Source organism: Suricata suricatta, chromosome 12, assembly GCF_006229205.1.
Source record: "Suricata suricatta isolate VVHF042 chromosome 12, meerkat_22Aug2017_6uvM2_HiC, whole genome shotgun sequence".
Classification (NCBI taxonomy): Eukaryota; Metazoa; Chordata; class Mammalia; order Carnivora; family Herpestidae; genus Suricata; species Suricata suricatta.
The window spans coordinates 77,408,415-77,433,952 of record NC_043711.1 but is presented as its reverse complement, the minus strand read 5'-3'; the positions used below and the strand labels follow the sequence as shown (position 1 = coordinate 77,433,952).

General features: G+C 40.1%; 1 protein-coding gene across 3 annotated transcripts in view; it reads left to right on the top strand.

The window, feature by feature from the left end:
* Positions 1-25,538, top strand: part of ATRN (attractin) — a 152,598-nt gene that overhangs the window by 43,485 nt on the left and 83,575 nt on the right. For all 3 annotated transcript variants that reach the window (XM_029919212.1, XM_029919213.1, XM_029919214.1), the window contains exons 4-11: positions 1,030-1,158; positions 5,904-6,109; positions 7,137-7,305; positions 17,489-17,579; positions 18,525-18,768; positions 19,753-19,936; positions 21,458-21,612; positions 24,438-24,522. In XM_029919212.1, coding sequence (XP_029775072.1) covers positions 1,030-1,158; positions 5,904-6,109; positions 7,137-7,305; positions 17,489-17,579; positions 18,525-18,768; positions 19,753-19,936; positions 21,458-21,612; positions 24,438-24,522 — 1,263 coding nt within the window. The remainder of the gene's footprint in view (positions 1-1,029; positions 1,159-5,903; positions 6,110-7,136; positions 7,306-17,488; positions 17,580-18,524; positions 18,769-19,752; positions 19,937-21,457; positions 21,613-24,437; positions 24,523-25,538) is intronic.

The following is a 25,538-nucleotide window of genomic DNA, read 5'->3' as shown; positions in this document are numbered from 1 at the left end:
TGAACGGACTGAGCCACCCAGGCGCCCCTGTACCTTTTATTCTTTCACTGTTTTTTTTCTTCTCGTGGCATTTATCTCTGCTTGGTGTTACATATACTCACTTGTATGTGGGGGTGACGGATATTTCTGGGATTATTTGTTTCTCTATTGTGAATTCCACGAGAGTAGGGACTTCTTCACTGATGTGTTCTGGTGCCTAGAGCAGTGTCTCACATGCAGTATCAGTAAATATTTGTTAGTTGAATACACAGTGCAGAATGCTTCATTGTTTTATAAACCCCAGAGTACCTTCAAAGTCCTAGAGTTTGTAGAATTCAGTCTAGATATTCTTATTGAATGAAAATCCTGGCCCCTCTTCCTAATTTTCCGCTTCTGTATTCTTCCATTTCATTATTTTTATATGCACTTACCCAAGTATGCATAAATGTACACATATACTAGGCCCATTGTTTTGCAGCTTGTTTTTTCTCCTACTTATTGGATGCCTTGAGGAGCTCCTTGTTAGTTCTATAAACCTATAGATAGGGAATGGTTCATTCATCTAACGCTCTGTAAATGAGCATTTAGGTGGTTTTCTTCTTCTTTAAAAAATTTTTTTTTAAATTAGGTCACCACTGTACTCAATGTGGGGCTTGAAATCCTGACCCTAATATGCTAAGCGAAATAAGTCAGGCGGAGAAGGACAGATACCATGTGTTTGCACTCATAGGTCTAACAGAAGAACAGAAGAAACCTAATGGAGGACCAGGGGGAGGGGAAGAGGGAAAGAGAGTTGAGGAGAGAGAGGGATGCAAAACCTGAGAGACTATTGAAAGATTCAGATCTGTCCCTCCGAGGATTCAGAACTGGACCCAAAATTAATAGGGTAGCACTTATGCATTTTCACAGGAATTTGCCTGTCTTCCTGAAAGTGTTTTTGGATTTTGTTTTTTAATTATAAGGATGAATTCCAATTTTGAATTTGTATGCCGCCATGTGACGTGCCTGTTGAGTGTGCTTCCCTTTATAGGAAATGTGTTTCCATTTCAGCGGCCTCATCGTTCCCGAGAGAGATGGCAACGAGACTGTCCCCGAGGTTGTGGCCACCTCAGGTTATGCCCTGCTGCATTTTTTTAGTGATGCTGCTTATAATTTGACTGGATTTAATATCACTTACAAGTAAGATATTTAAGTCTAATCTTCGTGATTTTATTAAGAGACTGTACTGTTTTAACAGTAATAATGACTAACATAGTTGAGAGCTGCCAGTGTGCCAGGCATTGCACTAAGCAGTTTGCATGGATTTTCTCATTTAATGTTCATTTAAAAACTCATGAGGTATGGGCACTATTTGTTCGCTCGTTCTGTAATTGAGAAACTGGTGGGAAATGGTAAAATACATTGTCAGTGAGGTGGGACCATAATTTCAACCTAGCTCTAACTGCTTTTGAGCTTCTCCTGGAAGAGAGGGGCATTTTTCTGCTAACGGATAAAAACATTTGGAGTTTTTTGGTGAGTGCGATTTAACAAATATTATTCATTTTCACATATTCAGTGGTTGGCCCATGGATGAGAACTTCCTTGAGGTTACAAAGGAAATGTAGACAACAGACTTTGGCAGCTTTGGGAATTTGTTGTGATAGGAAAGAGGCTAACTTTTGGCTTTTATTTTTTTCCTCTTAAGAAAAGTTTGTTTTCATAAGCAGCTGAATTCATAAAGGACCCTAAACAAGGGATTTGTGTTGAAGAGCTTCTGAGGCAGTAAGCTCCATGTGTAACCATTATGCTGGATTCTACTGCTGCCGGTTTTCTCAGAGTCTCCAGATTCTTGCAGGCCTATTTAGAGCCAGCTCTACCTTGTTTGATAGGGTGATTTAGCTTTTCAGGGCCCCGGGCTTTGTGACTGGGCCACCTGGGCAGCTTATCACAGTATTAGCAAGGTGATTTTTAGTGACCCAGGCAGGCATAAAGGCTAGGTTGAGGGGAAAGATTGACGAGTCTGGTTGGGTACAAGTGAGATGTGTGAGCAGGACATTGATATTCAGATCTAGGGCCCAGAAGAGCTGCCAGAACTGGGGATGTCATCTGGGAGTCACTGGCCCATGGGGCTGAGTGCACAGTGAGGAGAGGGGCAGTAGAGGCAGCTAAGGGGCAGAGGAATGCCAGTTTGTCACAGAAGCTCAGAAAAGAAAGTTTCAAGGAGGGAACTGGCAGCTATGAAACTGGGTAAGCAGAGGAGCCTCTAGGTGACCCTAGCCGAGGAAGGTGAGGTCAGGGGTCTGGTGGGGGCACAGTTCCCAGAGGAAGGTTAGAATGCTATGGCATTGAGTGGGACACTCACCTCTAAAGGGGAGGGCCACAGCTTTTCTTTTTTTAAGTTTTTATCTATTTAAGTAATCTCTACACCCAGCTTGGGGATCAAACTCACAACCCCAGATTAAGAGTCAGGTGTTCTTCTGACTGAGCCAGCCAGCCATCCCCTCCCAGGCCAGGGCTTTTCAAACTTCACATGCACTGAGATCTCTTGGAGGGCTTGTTAAGATGCAGATTCCTGGGTCCTACCTGGAAACCGTTGTTCAACAGAGCTAAGGCCCGAGAATCCGAATTTCTGATAAGCTCTGGGTGATGCTGCTGCTACTGCCTGCCCATGGCCCACACTCTGAGTAGCATTCAACTAGGCCCTGTTCTGGGTTCCCTGTAGGTTCTTAGGCATGGTCTTCGCTCTTGTAAGGCCCCTCATAATAGCAGCCTTGAGGGAGAAGAGAAATTCCAGGGAGGGAGCACCCCTGGAGTGGGGAGCAATTCAAGCACCCCTCGACATTGGAAACCCTTCACCCCATCACTGGAGAGCTCTTCTAGCTCTATGACCAAGAAATGCCTATTATTCTTAGCCTGATTGGTATAAGGGAAGCCTTGATATCTCCTGGAGAGCAGAATTAGTATTTATTTGTAAAGCGAAGGAAGGTTGAGGTTATCCTAAATTTTTATTAGTTTCTTGGTTCCAAGATCTCTGCTCTTTAAAAAGGAGTCCTAAACCAGTTTAGGGGTTTCAGACCCTTTGAAAAGCTAAATAAAATGATAGTCTTTATTCCCAGAAGAATGCCTAGAAACATACGTAAAACATTGTTATTCTTTTTCCAGGTGTCCTCAGGTTGCACTGAATCCTACCTTTGGGCTGACCGTAGCTGGGGGACCCTTGAGACTGGTTACCCACAGCTACGTGGTGTTCCCTGGTTTTCTTTTAAAAGAAGAAAAAAAATAGTTATATTTTATTTTCACACAAATTGACACTTCATTTTATTTCTGAGTCACATTTTAAGCACAGATAATTAGACCAATTTTTCTCAGTTTTCCAGTTTAGACACATAAGCAGATGTTTTGATGTACTATTACCTGCCACTTTCACTTTTCAGAGATTAAAAAATGATATTTGTGTTTTGAGATTTTACGTTACTTTATTTATTTATTATGTAGAGAGTGAGAGCACAAGCAGGTGAGGAGCAGAGAGAAGAAAGAATCTCAAGCAGGCTCCAACCATCAGCACAGAGCCCAGTGTGGGGCTTGAGCTCACAAACCTTGAGACCATGACCTGAGCTGAGATCAGGAGTCAGATGCTTACCTGACTGAGACACCCAGGCGCTCCTATTTAATTTTAAAGTTTGTTTACTTATCCTGAGAGAGAAAGCACAAGAACAAGTGGGGTAGAGCAGAGACAGAGTGAGAAGGAATCCCAAGCAGGCTCCATGCTGTCAGTGTGGAGCCTGATGTAGGACTCAAACCCACGAACTGTGAGATCACGGCCTGAGTCGAAACCAAGAGTTAGACACTCAACTGACTAAGCCAGCCAGGCACCCTGAGATTTTATGTGACTTTAAAGAGTGCTCACAATTAATATTTGGCACATGAGATAAACCTCTGCCTAAGGGTACTGGAGTGGGGAAGTGAGGTGTAAGGGAGGCTGTTATATTTTCCCTCCTTTAGTTCAAAAGGTGCTAAGGGTTACTCCCTTCTCTTCATCATTTCAGTAACATAGATTTTGGTTGCGTGCCATTTCCTTGTATATGGTTAATAAGTGTGTCAATAGGAAATTCTGATTGGGCATATTTTTGGTGTAACATGCTGATACCTCCATGGCAGTGATTTTACTACAGTTTTAGTTTAGGCCTTTTATAAAACCAAAATGTGATTGTTGTAGCCATTTTACTATAACAAGTCCATTCAGAAATTTAAACTTTTTTCTTTTAGAAGCTTTTTAAAAGCTTTATTTATTTATTTATTTATTTTAGAGAGTGAGCCGGGAAGGGCAGAAAGAGAGGGAGAGAGAGAGAATGCCAAGCAAGCTCTGCACTGTTGAGTGTGGAACCCGATGTGGGGACCTGAGCCCATGAACTGTGAGATCACAACCTGAGCTGATACCATGAGTTAGATACTCACCCAGCTGAGCCACCCAAGTGCCCCAAAGTCCTTTTTCTTGATAAAGATGAAACTGAAGCTCCACTTCTTTGTTTGTATTATTACAGAGAGACAGTAGGCACCTCTTTCTAGAGGCCTACAGGAATGTCATTTAGCTTTTTTTTTTAAATTTTTTTTTAATGGTTTTTTTAAAATTTATTTTTGATACAGAGAGAGACAGAGCATGAGAGGGGGAGGGGCAGAGAGAGAAGGAGACACAGAACCGGAAGCAGGCTCCAGGCTCTGAGCTAGCTGTCAGCACAGAGCCTGATGCGGGGCTTGAACCCATGACCGTGAGATCTGACCTGAGCCGAAGCCGGAGGCTTCACCGACTGAGCCACCCAGGCGCCCCAGTCATTTAGCTTTTTTAACAGAATACTTTGTGTACTTATTCTGCTTACTGGGGCATACACATTTCTTTCATTATAATTATATATGGACTATTAAAATACTGCATACAAATATTTATTGAATTATAAATATATTATAACTGATATTTGTAGGTGTGAACATTAGGCTTTTTTTTTTTTTAAGTTTATTTATTTTGAGAGAGAGAGAGAGAGAGAGTACAAGCAGGGGAGGGCCAGAGAGAGAGAGAATCCCAAGCAGGCTTTGCACTGACAGCACAGAGCCCAATGCAGGGCTCAAATTCACGAACTATGAGATCATGACCTGACCTGAAACCAAGAGTTGGAGGCTTAACTCACCGAGTCACCCAGGTGCCCCTAATTAGCTTGTTTTTAATAGCTGATTCCTGATTTTCTGATATGCTTTGCTGCAAATTTTCTTTTTTAGTTTTCTGTATAGGCCTGAGAAGAAATCCATGCTCTTAAAAGTTCAGTTATTGCCCCCTCCTTTAAAATCTGAATTATGTCTTTTCAGAGTGTTTTCAATACAGCTACCTTAAAGTCCTGTTATTAATGAGACACATTAATAGTTAAGCTGTTAAGTAAAACTGGTCTTCCCTTTTCTTCCATCCGACATGAATAGATAAACTTACTGAGGAATTTTAATTCCTCACCAATCCAGGCAATAATCTTAAATTCTCTGCACATTCAGAGACTATCCGGAGGTATATGCGTCATGAGGACGGTACAGGGTATTGTTAGCAGTTTGTTTTATCCTCTTCCTCCAAACTTGCAAGCTCATTTCCTCATGCTCATCGCTGGTGGGCCACCAAGAACAGCATGGTCATCCCATCCTTGAGTAGCTAGGCCTGGACATTTTGTGAGAATTTCTTTTCCCTACATAAGTTTTTAAACTTGTCTCTTCTTTTGGGAATCCAACAGCGTTGAAATGCCCTAGTTACAGTGTTGAGTGACCACACTTAGGCTGAAAGGTAAGTCCTGCCGTTATGCTTGGGAATGAACTGGAGAGCCAGTGATAGGTAGTATTAAAATGTGTAGGCGGAAGTTCTGCTAAATTAACTGACGTGTTGCTTTGTGTTGATTTACTTTTCCCTGTTTTTATAGTTTTGACATGTGTCCGAATAATTGCTCAGGCCGAGGAGAATGTAAGATCAGTAATAGCAGCAACACAGTCCAATGCGAATGTTCTGAAAACTGGAAAGGTGAAGCCTGCGACATTCCTCACTGCATACAGGACTGTGGTTTCCCTGATCGAGGCATTTGCAATTCAAGTGATGTCAGAGGATGCTCCTGCTTCCCAGACTGGCAGGGTAGGAACTTCTCTTATCTTTGCTCTTCTTCCAGTTTACCGCATCTTCCTAGTTCCTTATGTTCTACGTTGATGTTACTCCTTGCCTATGTACCATATGTAGCATTTAAGTTTTTGTATTTCTTTATTCAGATTCTTACAAATCTTTGAATTTCACAGATGTGTGGTTGTGGTCTCTTTAGAATTGTGGAAGGGTTTGACATTCTTTGTAATTCGTTCATGCAAGTTGGAGGGCTTGGTCACAGTCTTAAGAACACATAGCCGAGAACCAAGCTGGGGGGCTGGGACAAGAACTAACAATAACGGTATCTCTCAGAAACTTTCAATAAATTCTGGAAAGTTGGGGTCTGTTATATAATAGAATCCTAAAACAGCAAGTGGAATTATCTGCAGATAGAGATTATTAAATTTCAGCAAATTCTTTCAGGGATCTGTGACAACAGCTGTTACTGATTTAGTAATTTTCTTCATACACATACCCTTTCTTCAGAGCACTTTTATTTTGAAAGGAACTGTGCTTGTTGAAAAGCTTTGTGCGGTTTGGCCGCCACCAAAGAGTTAAGTAATTGAAGTATTTGAGCACCTCCCGCTGTGCGCAGCTTGCAGCAGGAGCCACACCCTCTAACCGTGGTGTTTCTTGATTTTCCAGGAAGTGGATAGTTTCTATTATTACTCCTGGGACTAGTCTTTACATTTTAGCCTGAAAGTTTTTCATTTGAATTAATAATCCCTTTGTCTGGTCTTTTCCTCTGAGAGCTGCTTAAACAAGTATTTCATTACTAAAAAACCCTAACTTGGATATGGTCAGGTCATAATTAGAAAAGTGTGTGATTTTGAATTTTATTGGAGATGACCCTTGGTCACCAGCTTTGAGTGAATGGAAAGCACAAATTAAAGGACTTTGATATTTAGATGCTAAAGGAAAACTAAGTATTCTTCAGATATTTGTTACATTTACATGATTAAAACTTGAAATACATTAATTTTAAAGCTGCATTTTGTGAAGCTAACTTACTCTGTTTTATTAGGTCCTGGATGTTCAGTTCCTGTACCAGCTAACCAGTCATTTTGGACTCGAGAGGAATATTCTAACCTAAAGCTTCCCAGAGCCTCTCACAAAGCTGTGGTCAATGGAAATATAATGTGGATTGTTGGAGGATATATGTTCAACCACTCAGATTACAACATGGTTCTAGCGTAAGTTGTTTTAAACATTTTTGCAAGAAGCGGACTAGTTTTTCATTTCAAAAATTTACAAAGTAGAAATAAAAAGAAAAGAAATCATCAGTGATTCCATTACCCAGAAAATCTCTGTTAATATTTTGGTAGTAGTAGTCCAGAATTTGTTTGACATAGCCTTAGTTTTTGAAGTTGGGAGTCACAAAGAATGTGACTTTTTTTTATCATAAGCAATAATTCATCTTTTCTAGGTACCATCTCTCATATTTTGCCGTAGGTACACATGGGGGCTCTATAAAAATTGGGGTTTATTTTACCTCTTATTTTAATTAGCACAGCTGTAGGTCACATGGTTTGAATTTATAGTTTTCTAGAGGAAATTATGCCATTGTCTAATACTTGAGCCAGTGTTCAAGGTCTAATGCTGGGCCCATGCTGTTCATCTTGAATGGTGAATATATATTATCACAGGGGAGTTATGAAGTTAGTTATGAAGATTGACATTGGGGAAAAATTTATAAACACATACTCATGCTAATTTTGTGCCCTGGACATTCTTTCTCGCCATTTTTTATTAATGAAGATTGTCAAAAACCAGCATCTGTTCTGTAAGGGATTATGGAATGATGGCAGCAGCGGCAGAGTTTCTGAATCCCCCAAGCAGTCATTAAAGCACACAGACAACTAGGGTAGCAGAACGCAAAAAACACCTGAGTAACAAAACAAGGCTTGGTCTGAGGGTGTCTAAACAGATGGGTGGGGCTAACCCCGTGGCAGCTCCAGGACCTGTGTGGTATTGCCATTTGTTCCGAATAAGCAAAGGGAGTAAAGGACTGATGGGTTCCAGGACACCTAAAAGAAGCTGCTTTGAGAACAGCAGCTGGAACTGGAAAGATTTGCATATTCTAGCACTGGGGAAACACAAGGGAGCTGTAGTAGGATCTGAAGGGCCTAGAACAGTTTGTGCCTCATTCGCTCTCAAAATCAGGGACAGTCAGGGAGGGGAACAGAGCCAGGATAGTTCAACAAGCAAGCTGCCATGTGTTTGAACACTACACTGTTAGCAACAGAAGAGTGAGCTGGAGAGCTGTGAAATTAGGAAGATAATCCTAACCCAGGCCTCTCCTGTACAAGCTTGGGAAAAAATTAGTTTTACTTAAAATTGAGCAATAGAAAAAAGTATGAAGTTATTAATGACATAGAAAAATAAAAGGTAAAGTAACATAGAATAAAGAGACCAAGGGGTAGAATAACCCCCCTTTGTATGTGAAGTTGTACTAGAAAAATATACTTACAAAACTGATGAAGATGGAAACTTACTATTCCCAAACAAGCTAAAATACAGTAAGAAAATGATGCAAGACATGAAAGAACAGTAGAATCAGAAGTATAAAAATCCAGAAGTGAGTTGATAGAAGTTAGGAAAGAATTTTAAAATAATCTCAGAATTAAAAACTAGCCTAGGAGGAACACAGAGTAAATAAGCACAGTAGAAACTCCTTTAGTAATAGAATATGAAAAAGAAATTGTTAAAAGTCACAAAGGAATGAAGGTAAAACCCTGGACATTATATATAAAACAAACAGTTAAAAACCCTGGACATTATGTTTAAAACAAACATGAGAAAACTGTGAAAAGGAGAGAGAACGCAGTCTGGCTAGGGACCTCGGGACCCAAGGAATGACGTAATGGTAGATTCCAAGGGTTTTCTTTTTGTCTCATATATCCTGGATTAGATGTTGGAAAAAGCAGCAACCTGGAAATGCCAGTAGGCACAAGCTGAAAAAGCCCCAAGAAAAAGCCTACCTGTGCTCTCTAGCCTAATGAGTGGGAAAAGGTCAGCTTAGCAAGATAGCAAGACAGAAAACTTTAGACACAAATAACCACCCTACTGCGCCAGACACCACAGAAAGAACTGTGGCCCCACCCTCACCCCTGTCAGCAAAGTCTGAGTGTAGTCTGGATTTCCGTTCTTGCCAGGGTGTGGTGAGATGCTACAACCCCCCACCCGCACCCCACTGCCAGTGCTAGAGAAGGCCAAGTAAGGAGCTGGGACTTTCTTCTCTTCCAGGCAAGAATGAGGCCTCCCCAACCATCTGATGTCAGTGGAGACCCTGTGGGGAGCCTAGCAATAACAGCAGTGATGAGTTGGCCTTCCCTCTTACCCACTGCTGTAACAGATTTAAATACGATCCACAGGCTTCTGTCATGATACCCAAAATGTTCAGATTCAGTTGAAAATCACTTCTCATGCAAAGAGCCAAAAAATATCAGCTCAAATGAAAAAAAAAAAGCAATTGAGATGCTGATAGCAGGATGACATAGATAATAGAATTATCTGACAGGATTTTAAAGCAGCCATTATAAAAATGCTTCAGTGTACAATTATAGACACACTTGAGACAAATGAGTAATAGGGTCTCTACCAAAGAAATTGAAGATATAAGGAAGAATAAGATGGAAATTTTAGAACTGAAAACTACAGTAACCAAAACAAAAATCTCACTGGACAGTGTCAGCAGCAGAATAGAGAGGACAGAGGAGAGAGTCTGTGAATTTGAAGGTAGAACAACAGAAATCCCTCAATCTGAACCAGAGAGAATATAGAATGTTTTTAAAAACGAACAGAAACTCAGAGACCTGTGCACTATAACAAAAAATCTTAAATTTCTGTCAGCGGGGGAGTCCTGGAGGGAGAAGAGCAAGAGAGAATGTCTGAAAAAGTATTTGAAGAAAGAATGGCTGATAATTGGCCAATTTTGGCAGAAGACATGCATGTACATGCAAGAAGTTGGGTGAACGCCAGCAATCCTGGACTCCCACAGGGGTTCACAGTCCATTGGTTTTGCCCCAGTCTTTCTCATTCTCCTGCTCAGGCATCATATTTCTTTTCATTTTTCAAATCTCTACTGCATTGTGTCGTGTTTTCATTCTCAGCTAATGGCCTTGCTTCCTGTTTCTATTTTGAAACGTAAAGGTTATCTGAAGAGAACTTGCATGAACTCCCACCACCACATGTAGCCATTACCTACATCTCTGCTCGTTTATTCTGTTTTCTGTTTCTGTACATCAGCACTGTCCAGTGGAACACTGTCGTGTCGCTAGCCATGTGCGGTTATTGAGAGCTTGAAATGTGGCTAATGTGACCAAGGAGCTGAACTTAAATTTTTCTGTACTTAGTCCTTCTCTTAATTGATCTGTCACCAACATTTGATAAAACTAGTCCATCCCTCCTCTTTTAAACATTTTCTTCCCTTGGCTTCCGGGGCTCCACAATCTCCGGATATTTGTTCCAACTCATATTCTTTCTCAGCGTCTGAAGCTGGTTCTTCTGCAACGGACTGACTTCTGAATGATGATGTGCCCCAGGGCTCAGCTCTTGGTCCTCTTCTGTGAGAGTGTATGTTCACTCACCTGGTGATCTCCTGTAATATCTTGGCCTTTATGTTGGTGACCCCCAAATTTATATCTGCATCCTCGCCTTTTCACCTGAACCCTTATCTCCACCTCTTTATTTGACATCTCAATCTTTTGGCTATCTCAGAGGCATCTGTATGTGTCCAAAACTGATCTTTCCTCCTGGCCAGTTCTTGCCCCAGATGACCCTATCTCAGTTAATGATTACTTCATACTTCTGTTTGCCTAACCCCAAAATTTTGGAGCCATTAACTTCTTGTTTTTTCACATCCCATATCAGTATGTATATAGTTATCTCTTGCTCCATAACAAACAACTACAAATTTAGCAGCTTCGAACAGCACACATTTCTGCTGGTCAGGTGTCTGGGCAAGGCTTTACTGGGTGCTCTGCAATCATAGTGTCAGCTAGCCGTTGTTCTTATCTAGAGGTTCAGCTGGGGGAAAGTCCACTTCCAAGCTCATTAGGGCTGTTGGCAGAATCCATTTCCTTGTGGTTGTAGCTCCAGCTCCTTGCTGACTGTCAAGTAGAGGCTGCCCTCAAATTCTAGGTCTAGGCCGCCCACAGTACCTTATCACTTTGACTTCCCTAGTGTGGCTGCTGCTTCCTTGCTTCATTAGGTCACACTGAGACTCTCTAGACTGAGTCTGCTGGTGGGACATGTCATGGCATCATTTTTGCCATGTTCTGTTGGTTAGAAGCAAGTCCTAGATCCTGCCTACACTTGAGGAGAGGGGAAGGTATTACACATGGGCATGAATACCAAGAAGCCAAGATCATGAAGACCACCACCCTAGTTTCTGTCTGCTACCGTATGTCAGCAGATCTTGTTAGCTCTACTTTTAAAATCTACCCCCACTCTATTTTTCACTGTTTCTAGTGCCACTGCCCTGAGAAGTAAGGTAAAATTAAAGGTGTGAAAGTGATTGTCCCTTTTGCTATGATCCTAGATACTGTGAGAGTTGAATATTCTACCACTGATGTGATTTTTACTCTTGTATTTGATATCGTCCTCTCTCAAAGCAAAAAATCTGGGAATGATTTTATACTTCCTCTCCTTCACGTCCTCCTATCCTAATCTCATGTGAAGCCCACTAAATACATGTTATAGTCCCTCTTTCCTGTCTGTGACCAGCCTGCCACTATCTCTCACATAGGCTTTAGCAGTAGATTCCTAGCAAGTCTGTCTGTTTCCATGCATTCCTCTTAATCCATTTTTTAAATACCAACTGGGATGTGTTTTTTTTTTTTTTATATAGTATAGATTATATCATTTACTGCCTTCTTAAAACCTATCAGTGGGTTTTCCCATTGGACCTAATGGGTCTACTCCATCTGACTACTGCTTATCTTCCCAGCCAGACTCAACTTGTTCCTTTCCTGCCTCACCAGTCTTCTGTGTTTACCTAAAACTCTCTGTGTGTGTCCGTATTTTAATGGCCTTTGTGCTCATCCCTCCCTCAGTCCAGATTCTTCTTGCTGTTGTACCCCAGGGCTGTTTTCTTCTCACCCTTTAGATCTCAGTTAACTGTCCCACAGGAGATCTTCCCTGATGATCATCCAGTTCAGACAGGCTCTCCCTGTTCTTTTTCATAATTCTCATTTCTTCTAGAGCAGTGTTCATCATTTTTAATGCTACGTGTTGTTTCTCAGGTTTTGCCTTTTCCATTATACGTTCTCCAAGGTTAGAGCCCTTGTTTGCTCACTCACCTCAGGGCTTTGCTCATAGAATGAGCTTAAATAAGTATTTATCAGGTGAATGGGAGAGTAAATGAATTCTTTAGTTCCTTCACAAATATCTCTCCCTAGAAATATTAATGTCACCTCTTGGTTTTATTTGACTGGTGTACCTCATGTGCCACATTTGTTTTTTAGGTTGTAACATTTTTTCTGCTTGTACTTGATCAGAACATGATTTTTATAGCTTTATGTGTTTCATGTCAATGTTAATATAGTTCCAAATAATTTTTACTAACTCATGAAAAGCAAATATAGTGACTCCTTTTAGAAGAAGTGTTTCTGGAACTTACATTATGAACTTAATCATCATCTATACTCTTATTAAGCATATTTCAGCAATTGAGCTTATTGTCTATTTTTCCCAGAACCCTGTTAACCAAAACTTTTAAGTTGCATTAAAAAGCAGTTCCCATTTTGTGTTACCCAAGAGTCCTCTTGGGAAACAAATGGTCTTCGTCTTTCAGGTTAAGATTTCCAATTGAAATTTTATCCCTGAATTTTCTTCCCTTAAGCAAAAAGGGGTTTAAAAACATTTTTTGTGGGGGGGCTCCTGGGTGGCTCAGTTGGCTAAGCATTCGACATCGGCTCAGGTTATGATATTGTGGTTTGTGAGTTTGAGCCTCACGTCGGGCTCTGTGCTGACAGCTCAGAGCCTGGAGCCCACTTCCTGTTCTCTGTCTCCCTGTCTCTCTGCCCCTCCCGTGTTCACACTCTGTCTCTCTCTCAAAAATGAATAAACATTAAAAAAGATTTTTTTTAACAAAATAAAATTTTTTAAAGAAAAACTAAGATATTGAATAGCAGATAACCAAATACGTAATCCAGTGAACTCTTTTTTTTTTTTAAGTGTATTTATTTTGAGAGAGACAGAGATACCACAAGCAGGAGAGGGGTAAGAGGGAGGGAGAATTCCCAGCAGGCTCTGCACCATCAGCACAGAATCCATTGTGGAGCTTGAACTCACACAACTGTAAGAGCATGACTGGAGCCAGACACTTAAGTGGACTGAGCCACCCAGGTGCCCCCAGCAAACTTTAAAACAGACTCACAGAAACAGTAAGACTGACCCCCTGTTCTGCCCACAGAAACCAAGTGGGTGAGATTCTGAGAGCTCTCACAAATAGCCCCAAATCTGGAAAGAAACAAACTGAATGAGTATCATTGTTGTTTTGCCCTCTTAATTAAAGTGTAGGAGAAATTAGAAATTGTTGCTGGGGAGGATTGGGTAAAAAGAGGGAAACTCAATTGAATGGCTGACTCTCTCTGCCCAGAAGGCAGGGCTTCTTTTAATTTGGGATATGCATTGACCACTGGGGTAGAACACTTAAAATCTCAGAGGAAAGCAGAGTCTGGGTAGTTTATTTTTAATAGGTTGCATCCTCTTCCATCTGAGCCCCAGCATGTCTTCAGACTTCAGAAAAGTGGGTAGAAGATAAAATACCATTTCTCACAATAAAGCTAGGATGGAAAGATAACTTGTCTTAGATATTCCAGAAAAAGAACTAAGAAATCACCCACACTTAATAAATGTCTAATCACAAGGAAGAGGAAAGAAATGACGTTGTAGCTAACACAAATATTCTATGATGGAAAAATAAAGAGGAGAAAACAGCTTGTAAATGCTGTCAACGGATCATAGAGGATAAATGAGGAGATTCCTTCCAACTGCTACATGTTGCACATCAACTTAATAAGGATATGAATTCAGAAAAATGAACTGAGAGACAGGAAAATGATAACGAGATGAAATGGGAGATTATGCATCTAAGGAAATATAAATAAATTATGTACAGCAAAAACTAGAAGGAAAATGGAATTACTGACAGCTTTATAGACACTCCAACGAATACAGGTTGAAATAATTAGAAAAGCAAAGACACGTGGAAGACAGGAGATCCAGTATAAAGATAATTGCTGTCACTGAAGAAAAGAACCTAACAAATACGACAAATGGATTGAAATAGTACAAGAGGTTTCAGGAAAATTGAATAGCTCTTCAACAAGACCTGATCTGATCAAGTTATTGAACTTTTAGGATGGGAAGCTTCTCAGGTAGTTCTGTACCTCCTCTGGCTGGGGTCATGTTCAACCTCCACAGAACCTTTGCCGTGGTCTTTGGATGGTCAGACACTGTGATTGGATTCCCAGGAGCCTGTGGGCGGTGGAGTGTCTGGCTTGTGCTGTGATTGTCATTGTGATAGCAGCCATCAAGAAGGGGTTTGTGAGAGAAATGGCTGCAGCTCTGAAAGACACCTGTTTCTGAATTGCTGAAGTTTGTCTTTGCTTATCTGCTTGTCCAGGTCTTAGGACTAGTCATTCAATATTCTGTTATCTTGGACTAAGCTCCCAGAATTTATCTAGTGCTTGGAATTTCTTATGTTTTATTGCACCAATATTGTTCTTGCCTTGTGTTTGCTTCTCTGGGTTGTGAAAAGAGTCACATCCTGTGATGCAAGAACTTTGTCCTGTTCATCGGTGCCAGGTTATTGGGACCTGCCAGCACCTTAGTGTCTCTGACAGGCTTGTGAGCTGACTCGTTGTTGACTATGAGGAGCAAAATGCATAAGATACAGATAGAGCACCCTCTGTGTCACCTGAAGAGAAGTAGACTAAATCATCTAGGGTTTTGGGTTCCCTCTGTTTCTTTCCTCTCTTTCAAGCTTACAGAGACAGGCCTCTGGCTTGAACATTAGGTATATTCATGCTTTTAGAAGCCATGCCAGTACTCAGGAAAGACCTCTCACAACCAGAACTCCATAAAGGTATTATAGTGGTATGCAGTCCATTTTGTAAAGACATTACCCTGGATGGGTTTTAGTTACTTCTACCTAAGTAAAATATAATAGTGTGACTTTAAAAAAGATTAGAGAGAGAGATAGGAGGGAGAGAGAGGGAGAGAGAGGGAGAAGGAGAGAATGAGAATGAGAGTTCCTCAGACTTCCAAACAGAAGAGCAAGCCACATGAAAGGGGGGAAATCAGACTAGTGTTGGGCTTCTCCATAGTAATGTTCACTACCAGTATTTTTCAAGGGAGCAGTATCTGCAAAGTTCTAGAGGCAAGAAAGAATGGCCAAGATATTATAAACCCAGCCAAGATGTCATTCAGCTGTAAAGCTAGCAAGCAGGTATTCTTTTTTTTCTTATATTTTATTATTTTTGAAAGAGAGACAGAGTGTAAGCAGGGGAGGGGCAAAGAAAGTAGGAGACACAAGACACAGAATCGGAAGCAAGCTCCAGGCTCCGAGCTGTCAGGACAGACAGAGCCCAACTCAAAGCTCAAACCCATGAACACTGTGATCATCACCTGAGCTGAAGTTGGACACCCAACCCTGACTGAGCCACCCAGGTTCCCCCCAAGCAAGTATTCTTAACCATGAGAGAATTTAGGGGAAAAAGCACATATATGAGCTCCACTATAAAAAAAGCCACTCAGCAGCGAAATCCAGCTAATAAGGAATTAAAGTCTCAAGGAGGAGTTGTAGTAAGAGGCCGGTGAGGAGATTGCTTCAGCTAAAATACAGATCCAGTACTAAAGAACTATGGGATCACAGTTACAGAATGGAGTGTGAGTGTTATGAACCGGGACAGTGTAAAAATCACATAACAAAAATTGGGAGAAGAAATGGGAAGAAATATGAGTCCTAAGGTTTTTAACTTTAAAGCAGGAAGTTAATGGATTCTGTCTAAAATTAAATTAATTTTGTATGTAACTTAAAAACTAAAGTGAATCCAACCTCTAAATAATTTTTCATGTATTTTTTAAAATGTGGAAATTTCAAAAAATAGATAAAGTAATAGCTGGTATTAATGTATTACTCTATTACTCAGTAAATGTCTCCATTTTGTTTTAGATCATGTGTAAAATATTTAAGACAAAAGGAAAGGTTTAGAAAAGAATAATGAATACTAATGCATACACCGCCTAGGTTAGGAGCATTCCTAATATAATTAAAGATCTCTGCGTATTCCCCCCATCTCAAAGATAATCAGTATCCTGATTTTGTGGTATCATTTGCTTACATACGTATCTTTATACTTTTGATATATATGAACATGTATTAGAATTAATAAATTTTCTGTTTTTAGTCATTATAGAAACCGTATTCTGCAGTTTGATTATTTAGCTTAGAATTGTTTTGAGATTTATGTTGAGAATGTGTTGTTCGAGTGTATTTATTTTTCACTCTATAATTTTATTATATAGACATAATTAATCCTTTTCTTATTGATGGAAATTTGTTTCCTTTTTTTGCTACTATGTTGATAAAACATTCCTGTATTATCTTGTTTACATAATTATTATTTCATAATAAAAAATTTGGATTATTCGGGGAAGCAGAAAATAAACATTTATTTAAAGTATAACAATAGCATTGGTTTCTTTTTTACTTCATTTTTTTCTATTAAATTATATACAAATTGACAGGATTTAAAGTATCAAGTATAGCATGATCCCCTTTATATAAGTATATTATTGTCAGTGTATTTTTCTATCTGTATATATGCACCAAAATGTCTGGAATGATGTTTCCTTTGTATTTTAAAAATCTTTAAATGAATCCATAGTATAATTGAAATGCTAAATAAGCTAGCTTCCTTGAAAGTAGGACTCTAAGAAAATCAATTAGATAAAGTAAAAGTCGAGAATTTTCTTTTACTTAAATACCATTCCTTTTCAGTACCTGTCTTCAATTTCACATGATTAAATGAAAGAGAAGTTATGGCAGTAAATGTCTCTTGAGGATAATTTAACTTCCAAGTGATTTAGACTGCGTGTAGAAGAGGTTTTCAGGAAGCATTAGAAACTTCCAGTACATTTTTTTCCCCTTGTCCCAGGGCTGTTCAGCCCTTCCCCGCTTCTCAAGCTCTGCACCTCCCCTCCCATCCCCACCCCCCAGAGGTTAAGTTTGTTTGTTTGCAGAGGTGCCTTCTTGTATGCATGGCATGTTTAATTAGTATCGCCAAACTGCATTATATCACAAATAAAAAAGTATAAGATACTCTGTTTTGTCATTTGGGTGAAAATATGATATTTGTTTTGTAGGTATGACCTTGCTTCTAGGGAGTGGCTTGCCCTGAACCCGTCTGTGAACAATGTGGTTGTTAGATACGGTCATTCTTTAGCATTATACAAGGTAAAATGTCTCCACTCTGTACTAAGCTAGAAACTCAAGCCTTCCATGCTTACTTTATTGTATTATGTGGTTGAAGAGCTATGTAATCTTTTTTTTGTCTCTAATCTTTTTTATTGTGGTCAAATACACATAATGAGAACTTTACCATCTTAACCATTTTTTTCATCTTAACCATTCTTAAGGGTACAGTTCAGTGGTATGACATACATTCCTAATGTACAACTATCACCACCATTCATCTCGGTAACTCCTTTCATCTTATAAAACTAAAACTCTATGCCTATTAAACAGTAACTTCCCATCCTCTCCTCCCCCCACCCCCTGCCCTGCCCCCAGCCCTTGGCAATTACCATTCTATTCTCTGTCTATAGTTTTGAAGTGTTTTGGGGGGGGAGGGAGTGTGGGGGAAACTTTCTATTTGGGGGGGCTATATAACTGGCTAGGTTGTAAGTGGAAATTAACATTTAAACCAGTGTAACCTGAGAGATTTTAATGGACTCACATTATACTGGGGCATTAAGATTGTAGTACTAAATGGTTAAAAATTAATACTGTATAAATTAGCTTTTATGTTCATTAGCAAGTTTAGTCAAGAATAGCCACCTTGCAATATAACTGAATAATCACTTTCATTTCCTTGTTTTTCTGGTTTATGGTAGGATAAGGGAACTTTTCAACCTTATTTTTCCAACCCTTTTTCTACTGTTAGAGATCTCATATGAGGAAGTCCAAGAACAGTGGTGAAGTGTTGGAGATATGGAATATATTTTATCTCATTTTATCTTGTTCCTTTCTCCGGTCTTTTCTAATAATTCACTGTAAGGAATATTTTACTAGCCCTTTTTAAGCTAAAAAATAATATTGTGGTTTTGAACTTCTCCTTTTCCTTCTCAGGTTTAATCCTTTTGCTGTTTTTTAGAATTTTGTTTACATTTTTCCCCCTAGGATAAAATTTACATGTACGGAGGAAAGATTGATTCAACAGGGAATGTGACCAATGAGTTGAGAGTGTTCCATATTCATAACGAATCATGGGTGTTGTTGACCCCTAAAGCAAAGGAGCAGTATGCAGTTGTCGGGCACTCGGCACACATCGTCACATTGAAAACTGGCCGAGTGGTCATGCTGGTCATCTTTGGTCATTGCCCTCTCTATGGCTATATAAGCAATGTACAGGAATATGACTTGGGTAGGTGTGTTTTTTTCTAGTGATTCTTTTTTGAATGGCAAATCTAAAACCTTTACCCTTATTATTCTGTTTAACAAGATTCCACCTACCACTGACCCAGTACTTTATCTTGAAATACAGTGAATGTTACTATATTCCTAATGAAATTCAGATTATTGCTGCTGCTATGCAGTATATATTTGTTACTGTCAGTTTGGCAAGCAGCCAAAGATGGCACTAAAAGCGTTGGGTGTTGAAAAGAAAGTAAATAAATAAAAATGGTTTGGAACTACAAGTATTCTGACAAAAAAAAAATTAGACCACCCTTTAGAGACTGTGTTAATGGACTGTGATTTCCCTTTAATGTGTAGTCTTTCCATTGGTTAAATTTTATTATGTCTGTTGTGGTGTAGGAGTACCGCCCATTAATTGATAGTTTGAGAAAGCAGGCCCATAAAGTACATTTGTATATCGGTCACTGAAGGTCACGGGATATCAGTTGTTCAACTGAGGGGAATCTGAGTCTTTTAAACTTAATGTAATTATTTTCCTGCATGGTTTCTTAGAACATCAGATCATTTAGCAGGCTGATGTTTGTCCACCTGGTTTTGTTATAAGTTTTAGATGGCCTTCCTTTAAAAATTAAAACAGGGGCGCCTGGGTGGCTCAGTCGGTAAAACCTCCAACTTCAGCTCAGGTCAGATCTCACGTTTGTGGGTTCAAGCCCCGCGTCGGGCTCTGTGCTGACAGCTAGCTCAGAGCCTGGAGCCTGCTTCCAGTTCTGTGTCTCCTTTTCTCTCTGCCCCTCCCCCTCTCATGCTCTGTCTCTCTCTGTATCAAAAAAATAAAATAAAACATTTAAAAAAATTAAAAAAAAATTAAAACATAAAAGAAATTTATATGTATCAAGTCTCCTGAAATCTCTTATTATAAACTAATTGGTCATTTAAAGTATTAGAGAGGAGGAGCCTGCAACATTTGCTTTTAACTGTTTTCCCCTTCCAGCTAAGAACACATGGAGTATATTACATACCCAGGGTGCCCTTGTCCAAGGGGGCTATGGCCACAGCAGCGTCTACGACCACAGGACCAGGGCCCTGTACGTTCATGGAGGCTACAAGGCTTTCAGCGCCAATAAGTACCGGCTCGCAGATGATCTCTACAGATACGATGTGGACACCCAGATGTGGTGGGTGCTTTTTCTTAGCTTTTACCTTAACCTGTGAATTCTGGCAATTGTCGGGAAAATATTGTGTTATATTTTTGTTTTCAGGCCTAGCAGATAATTTTCTTCAGCATTGTAGATAAGAAAATTGGGAAAGAAGCAGAAGGTAATAGTGTAGCTAGTATTTATTTTGTTGCATTATCCTATAATTTTGTAGTAGATTGATTAGAAAATGCTTAATATTTTTTGACTGTTTTTTCAATTTTATTTATTTATTTATTTTTAACTTTTTTTTAAACTTTTATTTATATTTGAGAGACAGAGACAGATCATGAACAGGGAAGGGCAGAGAGAGAGGGACACACAGAATTGGAAGCAGGCTCCAGGCTCTGGGCTGTCAGCACAGGGCCCGACGCAGGGCTCAAACCCACAAGCTGTGAGATCATGTCCTCAGCTGAAGTCGGATGCTCAACCGACTGAGCCACCCAGGCGCCCCTAGTTTTTCAATTTTAGACACTCAGTATCATTGTAACATTTTAATTCTTCAGAATTCTGAGGAATAAATTGTTCTGCAAAGCTGAGTTTATGTGCATTGTTGGTTTTTTGGTTTAAAAACAAATTTTTAAACATTTATTCATTTTTGAGAGAGATAGAAAATGAGTGGGGGAGGGGCAGAGAGAGAGGGAGACACAGAATCCGAAGTAGGCTCCAGTCTCTAAGCTGTCAGCACAGAGCCTGACGCGGAGCTCAAAGCCATGAGTGGTGAGAACATGACCCAAGCTGAAGTTGGACACTTAACCTACTGAGCCACCCAGGCACCCCTGTGAATTGTTGCAATTAAGTAGAATCTGCCCATTTTTTAATCTTTTCTTGATGACCAAAGTGTCATCATTGGGGTTAGTTACTGGCGTCATTGCATGAAATCATCAAACAGAGGTGGTCTCAGGACCTAAATTAGAGCTCTCCTCCCTCTCCTATAAATTGAATTATACAAAGTGTGCTAATTTTAATACATACAGGTCTGATTTGAATTATGAAATAATGTGATTATATAAAGCAATGATTTCTCTTCATTCTTTTTGTATTTCCTTACATATTTTGAGACCATGCTGTGGATACCATTTTACATTCTGTCAGTCATTAAAATGTCTGTCATTTTAGTGGCTGTGTAAATACTCTGTCGTGTGGGTGTACTGAGCCTGAACGGTTAGAAGTTGTGGTTTCTAGTTGTTGTCTTATTAATAAGGCTTTGTGTACAGATTTTGTCTGTATTTTATGTGATTTCTACCCAGAAACTGGAATTATAGTGTCATAAGGTATGACCATTTTTAAGACTCTTACTATGTTTTGTCAAAATTCCTAACAGGCCTTTAAGATTTTACATATATATTGTTGAGAAAGTTACTTATACATAGGGAAACATCTAGAAGTATTTGCACATTTGGTTCTAAAGTTAAGAAAATGGTTGTGTTTGCATTAGCATATAGATAATAAGTATCCTAAAAAACTAACCTTGTATTTATTATTTTTAAATAAACTCAAAAGGACCATTCTTAAGGACAGCCGATTTTTCCGTTACTTGCACACAGCTGTGATAGTGAGTGGAACCATGCTGGTGTTTGGAGGAAACACACACAATGACACGTCCATGAGCCATGGTGCCAAATGCTTCTCTTCAGATTTCATGGCTTACGACATTGGTAAGTTTCCCAAAGCCATTTTAGCTTTGAAGAATCTTTTTGTCTATAAGCAACATTTTATGTATGTATATATGTATGTTTATTTTTGAGAGAGAGAGAGAGAGAGAAAGAGAGCGTGAATGAGGGAAAGGCAGAGAGAGAGAGAGAGAGAGAGAGAGAGAGAGAGACAGAGAATCTGAAGCAGGCTTCACATGTCAGTGCAGAGACTGACGTAGGGCTTTAACCCACGAACCATGAGATCCTGACCTGAGCTGAAGTCAGACGCTCAATTGACTGAGCCACCCAAAGCACCTTATAAACAACATTTTAAAAGAAACTGAAAATATTTCTAGTTAAAAATGGTCAGGCCATTTGAAAGAGGTCTAAATGGTATTTAAAAAAATTTTTTTTAATGTTTATTTTAGAGAGAGAGCATGTGAGAGTGGGGGGGGGGGGCAGAAAGAGAGGGGGACAGAGGATCCAAAGCGAGCCCCACATGGAGCTCGAACTCACAAACTGCAAGATGATGACCAGAAATGAAGTTGGACACAACCAACTGAACCACACAGGCGCCCCCTAAATGGTATTTTTTATAGTCATGTGACAAATATTGCACATCTTTTAAAAAGTATTTCTTCTATATTAAGTCTACATTCTTATTTAAATTTTCATATTTTTCTTACTGAGTTCTATTAAGTGAAGTCATTCTTATTAATTAGTTGAACGTTGGTTTTTGTGGATGGGTTGGGGTGACCAGCCTCTGTGTTACAAATGAATGACTTATATAATAGTCTTATGTAGTTGTGACCACCAGCATTGTGTTAAGTTGGTTTAACCAATAGCTTTATCTCATTCCCTAAAAACCGGTTTTACACATTCCTGACATAAAACTTTTTTCACATGTAATTTTCAAAAATATACTTGACCAGAAGAGGGCAGTATGTGTTCATGCGAAACAAATACTAGAAGTTCTCTTGTCTCATCAGATGTTCTTTTTTAACAGACATATGTGCCAGCCACTAAGCTTGGAGATTGTGAGATGAGTAAATTACAGTGCTTGGCCTCGTAGTAGGTGAGGCGGAGAACTGAGCAGAAAACATGAGAGCATCTGTGGGCATTCCTTAACTCAAGAGAGTAAAGGTTATGGTCAGGGAAAGCCTTCTTGAGGAGGGGCCATCCAGCCTGGGTCCCAAGGAAGTAAGCTAGGTGAAGTTAGACAGCACTTATACCTTATTGCTGGGTATCTGGTGTGGCCATGGTAGAAGGTGCTTTATATCAAGGCTGGAAGTAAAAGGAGAGGGACTGGGTTGGGAGGAAGGGAGTAATTGGGTTTAGGGGCAGGTTCGGCTGGAAATGACTATGGGACTAAGCCACACAGAGGTCAGTGGGAAGCCCTAGGCAGGGGCGACCTCTAGGGAGCATGTGTCATGAGGGCTGAGCAGACAGCCAGAGGATGGATGGATAAAGAAGTCTGAAGGAGAGTGGAGACCGTGAAAAACATGTCAGAGAAGCAGGAGGTAAGTGAGGCAAGATTGGTGATCAGTGAGGGAGCAGTAAACAGTGGCTGCAGAGGAATTAACTAAAACAAGAGCTCTAGATAGCCTGTTGGATTTAGCAATAAAAATGTCCTTTGTTAGCCTGTAGATAGGGAGGAGGAATAATCTAGATAGCAGTGATGTAAGGTGAGAGGTACACCATGAATGTTAACTGTTTTAGTGAAAAGAAAACAAAAAAAAGAAAAAAAAACAACCCACTTCTCTGTGAAGGGAAGAGCAGGCTTACGTAAGTTGAGTGCCTCCTTGGACACATTTAAATGCTGTGGTAAAAGCCAGGTGACAAGAGGAAGGAATCCCCGCCAGCCTGTGGTTTTAGAGAGGGAAGCAGGGTAGGTGGATAGGAAGCTATGCGAGTTGGTGGCCTCTGTTCTCTGTGTGAAGGAGACCACAGAGTCTTGGCTGGGGAGAAGGAAGTGAAAGCTGTTGTTCCCAGGGTTGAGTAAAGGACTGGATCAAGTGGAAGAACCTTCGCTTAGTGAAAGGGAATATCTGAGTGTCTCTGAGAGGGAGTGTAGTGAGGTTGGCAGGGTTCTGCAGCACCAGTTGGATTAAGGTACAGAAGAGAAGTTGCTGACATGGACAAAACAGAGAAAAATTGGTAGGTCTAGGGAACCTAGAAAAGGACTTTTAAAAAAATTAGATGAAGTTTGAACTTTTTTTTCTTAATGTTTTATTTATTTTTGAGAGAGAAAGCCTGTGAGCAGGCAAGGGGCAGACAGAGGATCCAAAGCAGGCTCTGCACTGACAGCAGTGAGCCCAACGTGGGGCTCAAACTCACGAACTGTAAAGTCATTTCCATGACCTGAGGGGAAGTCAGGCACTTAACCAGCTGAGCCTCCCAGACACCTCAAAGTTGGGACTTAAAAAATTTTTTTTGGTTTTCCTTTTCTGCTATGTTTTCCTGTTTTAGCTACTGAGTTTGAACAAATCAATATGGAGTGGAAAATAATTATGGAACCCACCTGTTTTACTTACATAAGTTGTGGAAAATGTTGAATTAAGTTAAGAAACATTCTAGTGGGTAAAAGTGATAGGCAGCAGAGTGAGAGATGTGAGTGTCATGGGTGTTGCATGCATTCGTGAATTAGAATTGCCATATTGTCCTACCTCCCATGCCCTGTTGTTCTGCTGCTGCTGTATTTTACCTCAGAAATAATGGTGTGATTAAGAAAAACTGAGAGATACATTTTATGAGGTTGTGCTTGTGCAGTCTTCTTCCCAAAGAAGATGCCAGTTCCTCACTGATTATGAATAGTGATTCCCTCTGAAATACGTTTTTCTTGCTCCTAGCTTGTGACCGCTGGTCAGTGCTTCCTAGACCTGATCTTCACCATGATGTCAACAGATTTGGCCATTCGGCAGTCTTACACAACAGGTAAATAATTGGAGAAGAAGAAGCACTGGCTCCTTTTCTCTTGTATTTAAAATGAAAGTGAAGTTAAACATGAAGTAGCAGAGTTGGACTTACATATTATTTGCAGGATTCCCTCAGCCCATTAGTTTTTCACAGAATTTTGTACATATGTATTTCCTGATTCATATTTAAAATATCTGATGTGGGGGAAATACAAGTCAAAACCACACTGAGATACCACCTCATACCAGTCAGAGTGGCTAAAATGAACAACTCAGGAAATGACAGATGTTGGTGAGGATGTGGAGAAAGAGGAACCTCCCTCTTGCACTGTTGGTGGGAATGCAAACTGGTGCAGCTGCTCTGGAAAACAGTATGGAGGTTCCTCAAAAATTAAAAATAGAAGTACCCTATGACCCAGCAATAGCACTGCTAGGAATTTATCCAAGGGATACAGGAATGCTGATTCGTAGGGGCACATGCACCCCAATATGGATAACAGCACTTTCAACAATAGCCAAATTATGGTAAGAGCCCAAATGTCCATTGACTCATGAATGGATAAAGAAGATGTGGTTTAACTGAGATACCACCTCACACCAGTCAGAGTGGCTAAAATGAACAAAGCAAGAGACTATAGATGCTGGCGAGGGTGTGGAGAGACGGGCACCCTCCTACACTGCTGGTGGGAATGTAAACTGGTGCAGCCGCTCTGGAAAACAGTGTGGAGGCTCCTCAAAAAACTATCCATAGAACTCCCTTATGACCCAGCAATAGCATTGCTGGGGATTTACCCAAGGGATACAGAAGTGCTGATGCATAGGGGCACATGTACCCCAATGTTCATAGCAGCACTGTCAACAATAGCCAAATTATGGAAAGAGCCTAAATGTCCATCACCTGATGAGTGGATCAAGAAGATGTGGTTTATATATACAATGGCAATGAGAAAGAATGAAATCTGGCCATTTGTAGGAAAGTGGATGGACCTCGAGGGTGTCATGCTAAGTGAAATAAGTCAGGTGGAGAAGGACAGA